This window comes from Balaenoptera physalus (genome assembly GCF_965194825.1).
Source record: "Balaenoptera physalus genome assembly, chromosome: 19".
NCBI lineage: Eukaryota > Metazoa > Chordata > Mammalia > Artiodactyla > Balaenopteridae > Balaenoptera > Balaenoptera physalus.
The window spans coordinates 39244504-39263319 of NC_138900.1; the positions used below are offsets into that span (position 1 = coordinate 39244504).

An 18816-nucleotide genomic window follows, 5' to 3' on the forward strand; every position below is an offset into this window, starting at 1 on the left:
TAGGAAGTACCAAAGTAAAGGGAGGCGGAACCCATACCCGACTTACCAATGGGAGCTCCAGATATTGTGGCCATCCCAGCAGCGATTGGGTCAATGTTGCTCGGTCGGGTAGGCCACCGCCTCTCTACTTCCTGCCGCCAGAGACTCCGGCTGCACTTCCGGCGTGCGTACGCCTCCTCGGGCGCTTTCTTGTTAATGGCGGGCGGCGGCTGCTGAGTGGGACGCAGATAACGGCTGCCCGCCCAGGGAACGTCTCCCTGCCTCCTTTTCCGCTCGCCGCTAGTGCTCGAGCTCGCCAGCATGTCCGTGGTGCCGCCCAATCGCTCGCAGACCGGCTGGCCCCGCGGGGTCAACCAGTTCGGCAACAAGTACATCCAGCAGACCAAGCCCCTCACCCTGGAGCGCACTATCAACCTGTAAGTGCGGCCTGGCCCTCGCGCGCTGTCCTGTCGGCATCCCCTTCGTCGTGAGCGCCCCTAAAGACTCCAGTCCTCTCCTTCTGGCGCGCCCTCGGGGGACTCCGCTTCTTCTACCTCCAGCACCACGGGGCTAGAGTCCTAGTTGAGAGGGTTTTCCCTTTTCTGGAAAGATGGCTTGTTCCCATGCCCCTACATTCAATCATTGTAGGAAAACCCCATTTGCTGTGAACTCATTCTTTCCTCACCTCTCCGGAGATAAGCGGCCGCAAACCGTGGTGTTTATCCTTCAACATTGCGTGTATGGCATCGTTTTGTGTGTTTTTATTTGGCATGAGTGGTATAACGTAGCATCGCTTTTGCAGTTTTTGCTTTGCTCTAATAGTAAGCTTTCTAGATCTAGCTATAACGCGCAGGTTTCGTTTTTTTTCTCTGTTGCTTTATTGCGTTTCAGCTCCTGAATACACATTTTATTCGTCTGCTCAGGGCTATCTGGCTTCCCCCTATGCATTCACGTGTCTTCCCTGCCGCAGCGACAGCATCCAAGCGCCCAGGAGGGCCCAGCTTGGGAGGGGGCCGGGGCTTTCATTGTGGTTGGGCTTTCAGACCGTGGCGAGGACCAAAATATAGCTCCAGAGATCCCATTAAGGGCTGCGTTTATTTTCAGCATCATTCTGTTTAAGCTTTTCAAGCCATTGCATTTCGAAGCCACTCTCAAAAGTAACCTCGCTGTGACAGGGAATTGACATTCGGGCTGTGTCTTGCTCAAGAAATTATCAGTGTGCTTTTTTTTCTTTTCTTTTTTTTTTTTTTTAATCACTTCTGATAGTTTGTGAGGCACTGTGGTGCTGACCCTAATGGAAGAAAACGGCCAGTTTATGCTGGTCAGTATTTAAAGGGTGCAAGGATTTACTGATATTGGTGTTTGGGTAGGACACTTTAGGTGTTTCTCTATTTTATATTCAAATAAATGAACTTTCTTTTCTCAAAAGTGATTTGAAATTGAAAAGCTGGTTATTGTAGTTTTATTTGACAAAACAGGTACTGGAAATTTAGGTAATAAAAATGTTGGGTTTATGAAATCTGGAACTAGTAGATAGTATACAAGTTAATACCTTTAGCTATTACACTAACATAATAGCATTTTAATTTCCTATGATGTCTTTAGAAAAATCCTGATAATATTCCCATGAAATGGGAAAGGCTAAATGTTCTTTTAAAAAATGTGAAAGCACAGCTTCTGGATTACTTTCACTGGTAATTAGAACTAGGACTCACAGTTTTCCCTTGATTTACCTTGATTATTGAATCAATTTGCATCAAGCCATTATATGGAACTAACAGTGAAAATGTTTTAATTTTTGCTCCATTAAAGTTATGGGTTAATGGATTTGCAGTACTTTTCCTCTCCTACATAAACACAGTATTCAGAAATGATTGTGTTGTGAACTCAGTTCACGTGGGTGAGTTATGGTCTGAATTGAAAACAAGTTCTCTCTCCTCCAATATATTTTATTAAGAAGTATTGTATGAGATATTGCGTGAATGCTTACTTTGTAGCTGGCACCGGGAATAATGCTGGATATACAGTGGTGAGGAAGTAAGGTGTAGTCCCTGCTTTACAAAGCTCACAGTATGATGGGAATACTACAGATGTGTCTGGGCTGGCACTCTAATTTCACAGCTGAAAATTCTTACATTTCATCTTGATGGCATCTCTTGATGGGAGAGCTGGCTTTTACAGTAGAGATGTGTTATAGCTGTCTTTAATTCTTTCTAACTCAGGTTGTGAGAACTAAATGTTAATACATATAAAGCATTTTCTTTTTAATTGCAGGGCACACAGTGCTGTGTGGGATTGCTGCTGCTAGTGATGAATATGTTAGATTTAGCATTGAGTCTACTGGGGAAATTCTTAAAATCTTTAAAGCATCTTGGAAATAGTTCATTTTAGTTATTTTAGAGCTGCTTCACTTATGCCTAGAATTTGGCCTCTGGGATTAACTAAAGTAATTTTTAAAGTTTTGGCAACCTTGATTTGTTCCCCTTTCAAGAATAACTAAGTGGATTAGTTATGTGGTTGTTGATTTCTAATGCAAGGTGTTTTGGTAGACTAAATGCACTGGGGACAGACAGGTGTGGCCAAAGCATTCTTACTCAAAGGCTTATAACCAAAGGCTTCTTATTTTAAGTCTTATGATCGAGGGGTTACAAGGTAGTACCTGTGATGAAATATAAATATGAGTTTTTAAACTATCTTTAAGGAAAAAATCTTACTAGGTAAGAAGAAAACTGTCTTCAATATAAGTCGTATTTTGAATTCTTGATAAAGGAGGAGAGAATATTCAGATTACATCTAGTGGGCGAAAGATTCAAATGAGGGGAAAGGAAGAATAAGGATACTGAATAGAATAAATGCAGAAGGCTAAAAGACTTAGAAGGGGAAGAAAAGTTCATCTGAAGAAGAAAGGTACAAGAAAAGTCTGAAGATAGTTGACTGGGAGAAATAGAAAATAACTGGGGAGATGATGGAAAGTGGTGGCTCAGCTTGTAGAAAAAAGAGAGATTAGCCATTAGCACCCATAATTAATAGAATTTATGATTAGATTAGTAGAGGAACCCAAGGGCGCATTAGCCAGGTTGGCAGTGTTAGTGTAGCATCCATGATCTAAAACCAGAGGATTACCAGTTACTCAGATAGCCACTCCTCTAAGCATTTAAGGGCTTTAAGGATACTGGCATCTGTGCTTGAAAGTTCAAGTATGAAGTAGCAGCTTGACCTAATGAAAACTCTGGCCTTAGAGTCCAAAGAGCTGTATTCTAGTCTCCGCTGTCTTATTAACTAGTTGTTTAGCTTTGGACATATCCTCTTGTCTCTGAGTGTAATATATAAACTTTTTACCATGGTTTCCTTATATGTGATTGGTATCTGTCCTGGTAAATTATGTTCTACAGTTCTCTGATGTTTGTCTTTGGATCACAGGTACCCTCTTACCAATTACACTTTTGGTACAAAAGAGCCCCTCTATGAGAAGGACAGCTCCGTTGCAGCCAGATTTCAGCGGATGAGGGAGGAATTTGATAAAATTGGCATGAGGAGGACTGTAGAAGGGGTTTTGATTGTCCATGAGCACCGGCTACCCCATGTGTTACTGCTACAGCTGGGAACAACTTTCTTTAAACTGTAAGTGTCATTGGAAATTAACAACTTTTAATAGGATTGCTGTTCTCTGCAGCTTTGGAATACAGTTTTAGCTTTTAGTCATTTATCTCAACAAACACTGCTGTTAACGGAGTCTTTAGAAAGAGAAACTCAAAAGCATTTTTTTCTCCAGTGCAGTGCTCATTTATTGCCTAAGTACAAATCTGCATGTTTCTGTGTATTGTTGATGTTAATGACTGAGCTTGATAGGAGCCCCATGAAACAAATGAGTCTAAGTTCAATTTCTAGGTGTCTTTGTAGCATTACTAAGAACAATTGATATTATTTCCTGCTTAGGTTGAATAGTGTTTCCTATTCTTAAAATGGGTTACATTTTTATAGATAATTGTTTAGTTTTCTCATTTAAGCTCATAAATCACTCAATACATGTTTAGTCCACAACTATTTGACCAGATTGTACCAAAAAGAGAGTTCTCAAATACTTAGTTTGGAAATCTTGAAAAATACCGCATTCTTCAGATCTAGAGAATGTGGGTCCATTGCTCTCTGGGCGTTTCTCGACTCCATTATCACCAGATAACTTCCAGAGAGTAAAGATTGGGATGGACTGGTTTCCAGCAATTATGTGATGTTTATGTTGTGGTACCTATTTTGTTTATTTGAAACTAGGGTTTGTGTACTGTTAGTCTGGCAACTTAACATTATGAAATCAGTTTTCTAGCACATTCTCCCCCTCCATTTGACATTTGTTTGCTTTGATTGCCTTATCGTGTGATACTGAAATGTGTTATGCAGTTACTTGATAGAAATAATTATTATTGTGTTCTTCCTGTTGTCCCAAAATTGTATTAAGTTGAAAGCTGAAATTCTTAACCTTTATACAGACCTGGTGGTGAGCTTAACCCAGGAGAAGATGAAGTTGAAGGACTAAAACGCTTAATGACAGAGGTATTTTTCTATTTAACCACTTTAACGGTTTCATTAATGCTCATTTAAATATCGTCAACTTAATGCATAATCAGGTTTTTTTATGTCTTGAAAAGGATGAATTTATTTTAACTATTTAGTTTCAATAAATAAAACTTAAACCTGAGAGTGTTAGTACAATGTTTATTTTCTGCAAGTTGAATTTATACTTACTTTATCTTAACATTATTTTACATTGATATTGTACATACAGCAATAATGGTTAATAAAACAACATTTACTGAGTACTGACTGCTAAGCACTTTAAGTGCTTTACATGTGATAATTCCTTTACTCATCATAACAGCACTAGGAAGTGGGTACTATTATTAATCCTGTTTTACCGATAAGGAAATTAGAGCACAGAGAGTTCAAGTAACTTGCTTGATGTTATACAACTAGTGTGTCGTGAAGCTGGAGATTTGAATGCAGGTAGTTTTATTCCAGAGTAGGTGTCAATAGAATTTTGACAAGGGAGTGATTCCTGTTACATACCTGTTTTCATTTTTGCCCATATCTTTTAGGCTTTGCCCAAGTTGTGCTACTTCTTAGAAGTTGTTCTAATGTCTGCCTCTAAAGACTTGGGGCCAAATGCGTATAGATGCTGGAGGTTTTTGAGATTGTAAGCTGTTTTCATTATTAAATATTTTTCTTTTTTAGCATGCAGTCCCCCCACCCCCTTAGTTACAAAACTAATACATATTCTGTACAACAGCCTTGGCAAATACAGAAAGTAGGAGAGACAAAACTAAAATCTGTAATTCTACCACTTTGACCTATTGGTTTGTCTTTTTCGTATTTTTTAAATGCATTACAACTCTTAAATATTGTGCTGCGTTTGGACTTTCATTTAGATATGGTAGATTGAACCTACCTGCTTACCTCAGCTTTTTCTCAGAACTCTACCGACAAGTAGTAAAGGGGTTTTAGAAAGATAAAAATCCAGTAGGATTGAGGGAGTGCAAAATGAGATAGCAGCAAGAAAAAACTGTTAGAAGCTAGAAGGCAGATGAGGAAATCATAACTGACTTAGCCAAAACCTCAGCCCAGCAGAAGGGCAAGCCCAGGACCCAGCACTGTAGAACACCAGGAAGGCCAAGGAATTGGGGGTGCCTAGTGCCAGTGAAAGAGGGGGCATGCATGGACTGAAAACTGAATTGACTGGCAGTCTGTATAGGATTATTTATATACCTAGATCATCTTCCCCACTCTGTACATTTAGGCAAAGACTGGCTGCTGATTAATTCTCTGTAGAGATTGAATCAGAAAACACTAAACAATGAAAAAGTTGAGGAGGTAGGGAGAATACATGAAAGTTTACATCCTGAATAGTGAGACTTATAGACTTCTACCAGTTTAATGGAGGGACATTCTACAAAATACCTAACTAGTACTCCTCACAACTGTCAAGGTTATAAAAAATAAGGAAAGTTTGAGAAACTGCCACAGTCTAGAGGAGCCTGAGGAGAAATGCAAATATAATGTGATATCCTAGATGGGATTCTGGAACTGAAAAAAGGACATTAGGTAAAAACTAAGGTCATCTGATTAAAATACAGACTTCAGTTAATAAGGAGGTATCAGTATTGGTTCATCAGTTGTGGCAAATGTGCTATCCTCATGTAAGATGTTAAAAGTAGGGAAAACTGGGTATGGGATATATGGGAAGTCTCTGTACCATCTTTTCAACTTTTCTGTAAATGTAAAACTGAGATAAACTGTATATTTAAAAACAAGAAGAATGCTTTTAAAAATAGAGGCAAATATTGGGGGAAAACAGCTAAGAGTTGAAAGTTATAGCCAGTGGGAATGGTGAAGTGGGACAGGGAACTGTTCTTTCTCATTACGAATTTTTGACCAATTAAAATATATAGAATATAGCTTTGATTAAAATAACCTTAATCTTATGTTATACATATTTATAGAAATGAAAATTGTGAATTTTGCACCCTTATTTCTATAGATTGGTTAGATGGGTGATTTACAAAAGCTACAGTTGATTCTAGAAAAAATTATTGTATGCCATTGGCTGGTGTAGGTAATTGATCACCTTTGGTTTTCCATGCATAGCAAGGGCATAGAACAGATGTGTTGGTCCTCCATGGTTATGTTGATGCTAGATTGCTAATTTTGAACAAATAGTGTGTCTTGGGCAGAGTGACACAGATAATAAATAATAAACAAATTATAGAAAGGAAATCCATGTGGGAGGCATATTAGCCATTAGTCTCCATTAGGAGTGCTGCCAAAGATATTTTCTTCACTGAAGAAGGATATTCATGGCTATGTATATTTAGTTGTTTACTGGCTCTATCATTTCTTTTTGACAGATATTGGGTCGTCAAGATGGAGTCCTGCAAGACTGGGTTATTGATGACTGCATTGGTAACTGGTGGAGACCAAATTTTGAACCTCCTCAGGTTAGTGTTCAGTTACATTTGCTGGGCATTTGGGGAAGTAGGAAGCTGATTTAATTCCAGCCATTTAAAAAGATCATAGTAGAATTTGACTTGAAATTTCCTTTCTTCCCTCCTTAATTTAAATTTAAAAAGCCAAGCATTTTTTCTTTTAGAGGAAAATTTCAAATATATACAAAAGTAGAATAGTAAAAGTAAACAAACCTCATTACCTATCATCCAGCCCAGCAGTTAGCAACTCATGGTCAGACTTCACCAACCCTGTCCCTCCCCTGACTGCTCCATTCCTGCTGCCCTCATCTTGGGTTATTTTGAAGCAAATCCTAGATATAATTTCAGTTGTAAATATTTTAATGTGCATCTCTAAAAAGTAAGGATCTTTTTAAAAACATAACCACAGTACTACCATTATCATACTAAAAATAAATAATTTCATAATATCATTAAATGTGTAGTCACTGTTCACATATCCCTGATAGTTTCAAATTTTATTTGTATAATTTGTTTGAATTAGGATAGTCTCTTTTTTTTTTTAATTTTATTTTTTATTTATTTATTTTTGGCTGCGTTGGGTCTTCATTGTGGTGCGTGGGCTTCTCATTGCGGTGGCTTCTCTTGTTGCGGAGCCTGGGCTCTAGGCGCGTGGGCTTCAGTAGTTGCAGCACACGGTAGTTGTGGCTCACGGGCTCTAGGGTGCACCTGCCTCAGTAGTTGTGGCACACAGGGTTAGTTGCTCTGCAGCATGTGGAATCTTCCTGGACCAGGGTTCGAACTCGTGTTCCCTGCATTGTCAGGTGGATTGTTAACCGCTGCACCACCAGGGAAGTCCCTAGGATAGTCTCTTAAGTCTCTTTTTCTTCTGTAGGTTGGCTCCCTGTCTTTCCTTTTTTCCTTGTAATTTATTTGTTAATGGAGACAGGCCATTTAAAGTCCTTAGTGTTTCCATTGCTGATTGCATTCCCCTGTTATTATTGAACACATAGCTTTCTCCTCCATGTCCTATATAAATTGGTTAGTTAGATCACGAGACTGGATTTGGGTTCAGTTTTTTTGCGAAGGGGGTACAAGGCTTGTCATAGGTGGTATATTATTTATCTATTGCTGCATATGTATTTTCCCAAAACTTAGCAGCCTAAAACAACAGACGTTTATTATCTTAGTTTCTCAGGGTAAGGCATCTGGGAGCTGCTTAGCTGGGTGGTTCTGTCACCCAGCTAAGTTATGGTCAAGTTCTTCGCCGGGATTGCATTATCTCAAGGCTGGACTGAGGCTGAATTATCTGATCCCAAGCTCACACATGTATTTGTCAGCATACCTCTCAGTTCCTCCTGGGCTGTTGGACTGAAGGCTTCAGTTCCTTGTTGGCTGCTGACCGAAGGCCTCCCTCAGTTGTTGTGAGAGCATCTCCATAGGGCAACTCCTAGTAAGACAGCTGGCGTCTCAGTCTGTTATAACCTAATCTTCGCAGTGACATATCATCACTTCTGCTGTATGCTATTGGTCACACAGACCAACATAGTACATTGTGGGAGGAGATACCATGAGACAGGGATCATTGAGGGTGATCTTGGAGCCTGGCTACCACGGGTGGTATTGTTTACTTCCATCAGGAATTTTCTAATGTCTGGTTGTCTCTTCATAATGTTAGTAGCTCATGGGTAATAGTGTCCTAGATCTATTAATTCATCAGGATTGTGTTCCTTATGTAAAGAAAAACTTACCAATTATTTGTTACCCTGAGGTATAGTTTGTGTAGGAAAAAATAGATGCTTCTTTTCCTCTACTTACCGGTGTTCAGAAGAATGAGTTAATTTCTTAGCATCCTCCAAAGTCATGACTTTATTCAAAAAAGAGAGTAAGACAAAGACTTGGGTGCAGGTAATTTGTTTGGGATGTGATCCCAGGAAGCAGCAGAGTGCAGGGAAAGGGAGACCAGAAGCAGCAGCAGTTTTTTTTTTTTTTTTTTTTTAAAAGGGTACATAATTGATCTTATTACAGCTATGGGAAACTGGATTGATCCTGCTAAGGACCATGGGGAACCACGTGGGATGCACCTCAGAATTGTCTGTTGGAAGGATGGAAGGCCAGGGACTTCCATCCCCCATTGGATGAGGGTTGTAATAACTCCCTTGCACTTTCATGTTGAGACCTATCACTCGTTGAGAGAATTTCCAGGGCTTTGGAAATGCTTTGAGGCTGAAAAGCAAGAGTGGGATGTTGGAGGCAAGCAAGGGAGCTTTTTGACACTTTAAAGCACAGCCTCCCTGAAATTTGAGGTGGGATGAGAAACTGATGAGAAGCACAAAAAGCATCTCTTTCGGTGACCTTTTAAAGTGTCGTTTGACCTAATGGGTTTCAATATATTTGATGTGTTTTAATCCATTGTAATGATTGATAATGTTACTAATGCTCAAATTTTCCTATCTTTGACTAATGGGAGCCTTTGTAAGTTGGATCCTGAATTCTTCTGACAAGGCTCTATGCCTTTGGTAACTTCTTTGCATGATAAGATGTTCCAGGTCAAGAATTGCACAAAATATTAGCCAAGCAGAAGACTGTTCTGTTTGTCGTCTTCTGACTCTGGTGTAGCTGCAGGAGAGGAAGAGAAGGTGCTGTGGAAGCTGGTGCTCACGCTCACTACCCGAGAATTGTCTTGGCGTTAGGAAAGTATAATTTCATCTGGAAATAGTGAAGTTCCTGGTCTAATGATAAATAGAACAATTATTATAAACCTTTTTTGGTTTCTTGAACATTCCTTGATCTAACTGGAAAATGCTCAGTAATAATACCAACATTTTCCAGGCTACTTTTCTGAATACCCTCATTCACCTCCCCTACCACGGTTTTAGGACAGTTCTCTTAATTCACTGAACCCTAAGCTTGACTCTGTTAGTATAAGATATGACATAAGGATTGTGTGTGTATTAGTAAATTTAGGGTATTGGTTAGATGTCAGTGGGAAGAGAGCATCACACCATGTCCCTGGTCTTTTTGTATAAAGTGCCGTTGGCTTAAACACCAAGATGAGGAATGGAAAAGAAAGGCTTAAACGAAAAGGAACATATAGCCTCAAGCAGAAGAAAACTGGGGTAATGCTGGTCACTGGTTTGGCCATGGTTTGGGAACTTTTGTTGTATGTGAACCACAGGTCTCACTGAGCTGTTCAGGCTCTTCTCACTTCTTTGTCTCTCTGTTGCTGCCAATGTGCCTGGTTTTCATGATAGTGTAGGGTACCTCCAAAGTCTAGGATAACTGTCTTGCTTCATTATACCCTAGGGATAGCTCTGGTACATAATTATTCTAGCCAGAGTACTGGTTGGGTGCCATTGGGACAGCATAGTGGGAAATAACATAGGCTTTTGTAGTTAGATGAGAGTTGGATAGATTCAATTGAATCCTGGCATTACTGCTTAGCTGTATCATCGTGGGAAAGATACTTAGCCTCTCTGCACAAGTTTCTTACATAAAATGGGGGTGATAATACCTCCTTTTGGCAGCCACTGTTTTTATCCTCCTTTCCCATTATGCTTATTTTCAGCACTTTTTAATTCCCCTGCCCTCAAATACTCCAAAAGAAAAGTAGATTTTTCTGAATGTATTATGGGGAGATGTAGGAGAGGTTTTCATTATATGCACACAGTAGAACAAAAAGAAGTCTCTATCTTAGACTTTTAAAATTCTGTGTTAAAATTCTTCTTTCTCAGGTAGCAGCCTTCTCTCTCTGATTCTTTTCATCCCTTTAAATTCTTCAAAATATTTTCTCATTTTTCACAAGCAATTTGACTTTGTCTGGCTGACAAAGATGGCTCATCTGGTGTTCCTGCAGCATGTGTCCCATGTGCGTGTGTGGTTGTTGTGGGGAGGAATGTCCTGTTAAATACCTCACGGGCTGTATTTAAACTTTTAATATAGTAAACATGTCCACATCAGGATTCTAGAAAATTTAACTTAGTAATGATATATTTTTAAAAGACAACTTTTATTAAAAACATCAATATCAGACTTCATTGTGTTTAAACTTCTCAAGCAATAAATCCTATGTGTACACATTTAATTGTCTTGAACAGTTGAATGGTTTACTACTTGATATTTTATATTTATTAAAGCATTTATTTATTAGTACATCTGTTAGGTACCAGATCCTAGTAAAGGGAAGACTAGAAAGGATTCTTCTTCTCCAAGCAGTTTACAGTGTATTGGGGAGTAGACATGTAAGAAATAAATGAAGCCATGGTATACATGTTAATATTGTGTTGGGGTTATGAGGAACTTGGTCTCAGAGGGCTGATATTTGAGCTTAATGTCTGAAACGGGAGAAGTTGGTCAGTGGAGGCATGGGAGGTATCAGGGATGTCTTGGCAACTACAAATTATTTTCTTGTTATTTTAGTATCCATATATTCCTGCACATATTACAAAACCTAAGGAACATAAGAAGTTGTTTTTGGTTCAGCTTCAAGAGAAGGGTAAGTTATTTTGTTTTTGAAGGCAGCCATCTAAAAACTTCTGCAGTGTAATTTCAAGGATACTTCCATTTGTGTTTTTCCCAAGTTCCTTGAATTTGGGGATTTATCGTTAAACTAAAAGCACATACCATTTTTATACAGAATTACCTAGTTTTTCTTGGATCTACCAGTCATGTTACAGGGAAAAGTAAGTAACTAGAGTCTATAATACCAGATTATAGTATTTTTAATAACTGTTTAGCTGCTTGTATTGATTTTCACATTGTGATAAACTGAAAATTTTAGGAGACAGTTGAATTGATTTTTTTAATATAGTCTTTAGCTCTGTTGTGCATATTAACAAATAATTACTCCATTTTTTGATACTTTTAAAATGGAATTCAAAATAAATTAGAAGCTGAGGGGTCTTCTCCCCCTTCTCCCAGGGCCAGCACTCATAAGGTGCTCTTGGTTGTTAACAGCATAGATCTCTTTAGAGACTCAGTTTCAAAGCTGTGACTATGAACTTTGCTTAAAAGACACAACCAAAGTGTGTTAATGAGAGTTATCTTTTTCCTCAAAAGTTTCTCAAATGTAAAATTGGTTATTACTTTACTAGTGAAGTAGAAGCAGTGATTATATAAGAAAATATAGAAAATGAATACTGTTTTATCTTATTTTAGCCTTGTTTGCAGTCCCTAAAAATTACAAGCTGGTAGCTGCACCACTGTTTGAACTGTATGACAATGCACCTGGATATGGACCCATCATTTCTAGTCTCCCCCAGCTTTTGAGCAGGTATGGAAAGTTGGATGTTTTGTGGTTGATGAGTCTAAACTGCCAGATTTAAAATAATCCAAGCCACTTGAGGAGGGACAGTTCATAAATTTTGGTCTTCAAGGAAACTAAGACAGTAGATGGATCCTTAGGTCTTGTGCAGATTAAGCCAAAGATTAAATATGACTGTGTCCTCAGACCCGAAGTTGCAGCATGACATTCTGGTATTTGTGCATCTATTCTTCCCCAAATCTGATATTCTCTACAGTTAAGTTTGAAGTCTTCATTCAAAGAAGAGATGGTAAAATAGTAGTCAGCAATGTATAATAAATATGAGGATAATAAATATGATGGGAGTTACATATATAAAAATGTGGAGAATTGAATCTCTAGGTGTAATACATATTCTCTTTCCATTTGGAAATCTATTCAGGCCCAAGTTGGGGCATGTGGGATTAAGTCCTGAATTTTTACATGGAATTCGATTTTTTTTTTTTTTTTTTTTTTTTAAGGCAGATGGAGTGATGAGAAGTGTGTGTTGTTTTGTTTTTTAAATTGACTTGTACTGGTTGAGGTTCTTGAGTCAATCAGAATAACATAGTGGTTAATAATATGGATTCTACAGTCAGGGTTTGGATTTGAATTCCATCTTCATTGCCTCCTGGCAATGTGACCTTTGACAAATTATTATACCTGTTTCTTTATCTGTAAATGGGGATGGTAGTCCCAGCTTCATAGAATTGTGAGGATTAATGAAATAACAAATATAAAGTGCTTAGAATAATGCCAGGCACCTGGTAAGTGCTTAATAAATGTTAGTTTAAAAACAATTTCAGTAGTGATTTTGGCCTTCTATGAAAGCTTGTTTAGTATGAAATTGGTCTTTCTATCTTGGCACAGAAATCAGACTTCATCTTTTGCTCCTCTGCTTTGGTCTGCTGATGGGTTACACGTTAAAGTATGGGATATGAAAAAAGAGTCATATTATTCATTTATTTAAACACTACCTATCAGGTAACAGGAATTGTGCTGAGTGGTCAGAATACAATGAGGTATAAAAACTTTTCCTTCCCTCAAGGAAAGTGGATAATTAATCAAATTTACACTCTTAAAAGTTTTTTAAATTGTAAGTATTCAGTGATACTGTTATTTAATGTGTAAGATGTGACAGGTGGAAGAAAAGGGTGTCTCTCTGTAGAAAATGCCCAAAATGTCAAGGGAGGGTTGAAATGTCCAAATAAATTTCTTTATCAACTAAGGTAGAAACTATGTTAATAATACTGTTTTTAATAAAGATATTGTTCTTTTTGAAATTCAGGTTCAATTTTATATACAACTGAATTCCTGCGCAGCAGAGAAGTAAGGGAAGCCGTCTCTGTGAGCACAGCTATACACAGTGTAGAATAAACATGCTAGAAAAGTTTTTTTGGTTTTATCTCTTCCCCAGTCCCTAAATTACCACCTACTTTCTGTTGTTTGAATAGTAAAGTTAATATGAAAAACTCGATTGTGGTGTAAACAAATGTGATAATGTTTAATTTACTTTTGGTTCTACTCATACTTTTTTTGTACAACATTAAAGAAAGTGGACTTCTTTCTATTTGTTTTTTGTTGTTGTTTTGTTTTTTAATTTCACATTAAACTTGTAAAATTCTTACAGGCAAGGACTGCTTTTCCCCCACTAAGCAGGTGAATGTTAAGAGACAATGGCAGGTTTAGGTCAATAAAGTTTGTGGGACCCTTGCTCCGATACCATTCTTGGGGGTATACTCCAAGACCGTGTTATAGATCTTTGTGATGAGGATCTTCTGTTACTTTTGGGAGCTAGATTTGCTTGAGTGAGTCCAAGGTGCAACTCCTGTACCAGTTTTACACTCTTAATGAGTTGTATTACAGCAGAACTCCCAGTGTATTACTGACTAGTACATTTTATACCGGTATCACCAGATCTTACTTCACAAATAACAGATCCTAATTAAACAGACGGGAAACTATTAAAATTGACTGGGCTGGGGAAAGTTTTGGGCATTGGTATAAAAAGAGAGAGATCCAGCGCTCATTAGAGCCCTCCCCCATAATGCACAAATTCCAACATTTGTGCTGTTGGAATTTATGTATCTTAGTTATTCTTACAACCGTGGTAAAATGGTGATCTGTGAACGTGAAAGAAGTTTTAAAAGTGGGTCTGTTACGTTTTGAACTCTTGGATTGTAAAGTTAGTTATTTCAATTGACGTGAAGTTACAGTGAAAGAGATGAAAATTTGGTTTTAACAAGTGACACAAAGCCTTTTCAAAAATATTTTGGAATGATCTGAATCAGAATTAGATTTTGTCAGCCTAAGAGAAAAATACCAAATTTAAAAATCTTTTAAAAACACTGCTAAATTAGGATCAAATTTGAGGGAATTAAAAAATAAATCTTAAGGCAAAAGAGTTTGCTGGTCGTGTTATTGCTTAATGGTATATTGTGTATGCCTTATTACAAATGATTGACTGTAGGTTTAATGTAGAGGAAATCTTATGAGATGCCCCTACTTAAAGAAAAGAGATTGACACAGTTAATGTTTTTAATAGATAGAAATGACCTTTTGGTTAGTTGTACGTCTTTATGGTACTGACCACAGGGCTGTTCTGAATATTGGGTGATGTGAAAGATACATCATACATTCTTCCCTATTTAGACTTGAGAAAATCAGACCAAGAGCAGTTGAGCAATTATATTTATAAACATTCAAGTTTATTTAGTTGAGGTCCTGTCAAATCTTCACACAATTACGTATCTAATAGTGACTATAGCTGTGCCCGTGCTTAGTAGTAGGTGAGCACCGGTCTCCAGGACCAAAAATGACCAGGGATCTCCTTTGAAAAAGCCCCTAGTTTTGTGGATAGTCGTCCTCCTTCAAGTGTAACAGTCCTGCCCTTCTGGTTTACAGTCACTTGTTTCTAACTTAACTGTAATTTTACTGGTGAGCTCACTGATGAATCCTACAAGATTGGGGAAGGCAGAGATGGAGATGGCTCGATCGAGCCCACCTTCCATGATTGTTGCTGGAATCCAAGTGAAAAGCTGCAGTGATGACTTGCAGGTGTGTTAGCTCCTGCCATTTGGGGAGAGTGAGGAGAGGCGGACTTTTTCTTGGTGTGATTTATAAAGTGCTGTCAGTAAGGAGTGTTTGAGTTGAAGAGTCATCTGATTCGAGGCCACTCGTGTCCTTTTGTAACTTAAGCTTTGACCTAGAAATTCTTTCTTGAGCATTACTTCCCAGTTGTATAAGTGCTTGAGTCAGTCATCCATACCCTGGGACTTAAGTGAGAAAAACAGTAAGTTGGCTGAGTTAGTAACTTTGGAATATAATAGATCTGGTTTTGAGTGTAAAATTCATAACACAAACACAAATTTTTAAAACTTGTATTTGAACTGGTTAGTTATAGTTGTATCCCAATGCTCTCTTGTTAAGTTACCTGATGAAAATAGTAGAACTAGGGAAGTTCAAATTTGATGTATTCCATTAGAAAGAGGGTACAAGGGTACTGTTTAACACTTTCGTTAGGTAAGTTCTTATCACACTTCTTCAAGAACCAACAGTCTTAAAATGTGCATTCCAATTCTCTACATAATAAATACTGACTAGTTTTTAAATGAGCTCTTGATTAACTTATATTTTTGAATGCCTTCTATGTTCCTTCCAGGTTTGTTTGTAAATGAGAGCCCACTTTTGCATTGTATAATTACAATATATGCCGTGTTCTTTTCCCTGAGTAATCTAAGTAGTGAATATTCTATATAAGACTACTGAATGGCATTGGAAAATATTCAGTAGGTTGAGGGAAAAACTAAAAGTTTTACGCAAATGTTTTAAATCATATTTAGGATTGACATCCCTTTGAAGAAAAGTGAAATCTATTTTTTTCTATGTGATGAAGACTTGTGATTTTTTAAAAGTAGATAATACTTAAAATAGCATTATGATAATTCTGTGTATGAATTTGTACTTTTAACAGTAGTTAAGACTTTTTACTTTTTATCATTGTCTTCCTTTGTAATTAGCATTGTATGGTTCAGTTATTTTTTATATTTAAGGGTTCTGTTAAGTTAGCATTTTATTTGGATAAAACATACCCAAACTAGCCAGTCTGTTTTCTTACATGGTTAATTAGAAGTGAGAGGTAGAGGTCCTCCAAATTCAGCAGGCCAGCAGGCAATCAGTTTAAAATTCCCTTTCTTAAATGGTGCGACTCTTACACTCTCAGGTTTTTAATGACTTCATTTTTTGAGATGAAATTCTTGGAGTACCTTTTCCATGTTGGAGTTCCTCAAACTTGATGTTTTCACTAGTTCATAGTGTTTGGAACAGTATGTGCCCATCACTAAGACTGCTTCAGAGAGTGCAAAATTTTGTATGTCCCATTGTCAGAGAAGGCTTAGTGGGTTTTGCTGTAATACAAATCAGCTTATATAAGCATGAGGTTTGATTTCCTATAATTATTCCACATGTTTTACATTACTCATTATTTGGGTTAAACTGGACTCATTTGAAGCAGTTTGCCTTTGCTAAATACGTAATGAGAAGCATAATACTGTAATTTGACTTGAGCCATAAAACACATTTTAATATTAGCTTATATTTATCTAGCTTGTTTTTGTGAAAAAACTGACTAAAACCTAAGTAAATCTAGATTAAGCCAGTTTAGATGTAATTTGTATTTTAGTGATGGATTGTATTGTAAGACTAGAGCTAAATTGAGAAAATGTATTATGTTCTGTTAAGGGAAAGAGCGGCGCATTTAAAAACTTAAACTGTGGTTGCTGTTTTCACATTATAATGTACAAGCATCATTTATAGTTTGGCTTTGAGAATTTCTCTGGCATTAAGTTTATAGAAAAATGTATAAAAGAAACTGAAGTTTTGGTTATATTTTTATATTTGTAAAGTAAAAGTTTGATTAAAATGGTCACTGTTCTTTTTTTATTTTATTGTCATTTCAATAAAAAAAATTAGAATGACTCTGTGATTTTGTGTGTGGCTACTAATCTTAGCGTGCCATTAGAAATCCTGCACGGTTCTTTTTCAGTGTCACTGGCCAGAGGCCATTACATTAGGTAAGAGACAACTTGCATAACAGCAAGGGCTTGAAGACCTGTGACATCCATGTTGCCCTCCCCTTGCATTCCTCCATTGTGTGTTGGCAGTTGTCTTAGGCAGATTCAGTTTCCTGCAATGTGAAAGGGTCATTGGATTTGGAACCTGAAGACTGGCATTTAGAAGTTGCCATGCAATTTTGTTAACTGTGTTATATCATTGGGGACTCAGTTTCCAAAGAGAGTATTGACTTTAGTTTTTTTTTTTTTTTAATCAAACTTGCTTGGAGGTCATGATGTGCTTTGACACCATGCTTGCTACTTTTGTAATATTGGGTTGGCCAAAAAGTTCACTTGGTTTTAAGTAAAAATAAAAAACATTTTTCATTTTCACCAAGAACTTTATTGAACGATGGATTCGTTAACCGAATGAACTTTTTGGCCAACCCAATATTTTGCAATTTAATTTCATTATTGTAATAGAAACGGTTTGTGAGAATATATGTGTAATAAAACCATAGCCTTGAGACTTTATATCTGAACAAAAGTTGAACAAAACTTGATACAGTTATTGCAGAGTTTTTCCGAAAATTTTACTACTTGTTTATAGCAGGCACCAAAGAGCTATGAAAAATTGTGAAAGAAACGCTAAAAACTGAAATGTTCCCATTAACTTACTTTTTTCCCTATGAACTTGAGTTTATTATTTTTTCCCCTCTGCTAGATTTAATAATGGAACACACTGGTCCAGCTAATGAAAACACAAGCAGAATTCCATGGGAGCACAATGAAGGCTACTGGATTAGATGATGAAGTTCAGTTCCTAGGCTGCTGAGAACCTTAAACAACACCCAGACTACTCAGCGTTTCTCACGGGATGGTGAAAATCAAATGAGGTCATGAATATAGAAGGCTTTTGGATATTTTTAAAAATGAAAAGAGCAATAATGTATCTAGATATGAATCTTCACAACTCTGGTTTGTCTGAAATGTTATATTTATTTCCTTTAAATCAAACCAAATCAGAGCCCCCATCTCACAAAATGGCAGGGAATTCAGTCTCAGTCATTATTGGGAATAGGGGACCTACCCAAAGTCATACGAATCCAGAAAGCATAAATGGTACTCTGAAATGGAAGGTGGGGGTGGGGAGACCTCTAGCTTCCATCATGGACTCCATGGATATTTGTCCAAGCTGAATTAGCTTCTTAAGTCTGGTTCCATTGCCTCCCTGCCACACTTGGGCCTTAGGATGCAAATGATGCAGGTGGCCCCTATGCCTATGGTCCAGCCTTCCTGGCCACACTAGTATTCATCCCCCTGAGTCTGGTCTCCTTTCCCACTCCTATCATGATGTAGGATGCAGTACAAAGAACCAGGAGCATTGGTTGACTTTAGAAGGTGGGTTCTGTCCTTGAAAAAAAAAAATCCTTGAGGGAAGGATGTGCAAAAGCCTGGCTACCTTCTTGGAATGGGTGAGGACAAAATGTTGGCAGAACAAATACTAATTATCCCAGTAAGATGTCCAGATGCAAACCTTTAAGATCTTTTA

General features: G+C 37.6%; 1 protein-coding gene across 3 annotated transcripts; it reads left to right on the forward strand.

Moving 5' to 3' along the window:
* Nucleotides 1-140: 140 nt before the first annotated feature.
* NUDT21 (nudix hydrolase 21) lies at nucleotides 141-18242 on the forward strand. Of its 3 annotated transcripts, none has more exons than XM_082437012.1 (7): nucleotides 141-416; nucleotides 3400-3600; nucleotides 4464-4527; nucleotides 6876-6965; nucleotides 11352-11427; nucleotides 12090-12204; nucleotides 13502-17197. In XM_082437012.1, the coding sequence occupies exons 1-7, from the start codon at nucleotides 301-303 to the stop codon at nucleotides 13521-13523; spliced, it is 684 nt and encodes a 227-aa protein (XP_082293138.1). In that variant the 5' UTR covers nucleotides 141-300; the 3' UTR covers nucleotides 13524-17197. The 3 variants fall into 3 exon arrangements, with proteins under 3 accessions (XP_082293138.1, XP_082293136.1, XP_082293137.1); XM_082437010.1 differs by lacking the exon at nucleotides 13502-17197 and adding an exon at nucleotides 13084-13471 and having other exon boundaries at nucleotides 162-416; XM_082437011.1 differs by lacking the exon at nucleotides 13502-17197 and adding an exon at nucleotides 17989-18242 and having other exon boundaries at nucleotides 163-416.
* The last annotated feature ends 574 nt before the right edge of the window (nucleotides 18243-18816 follow it).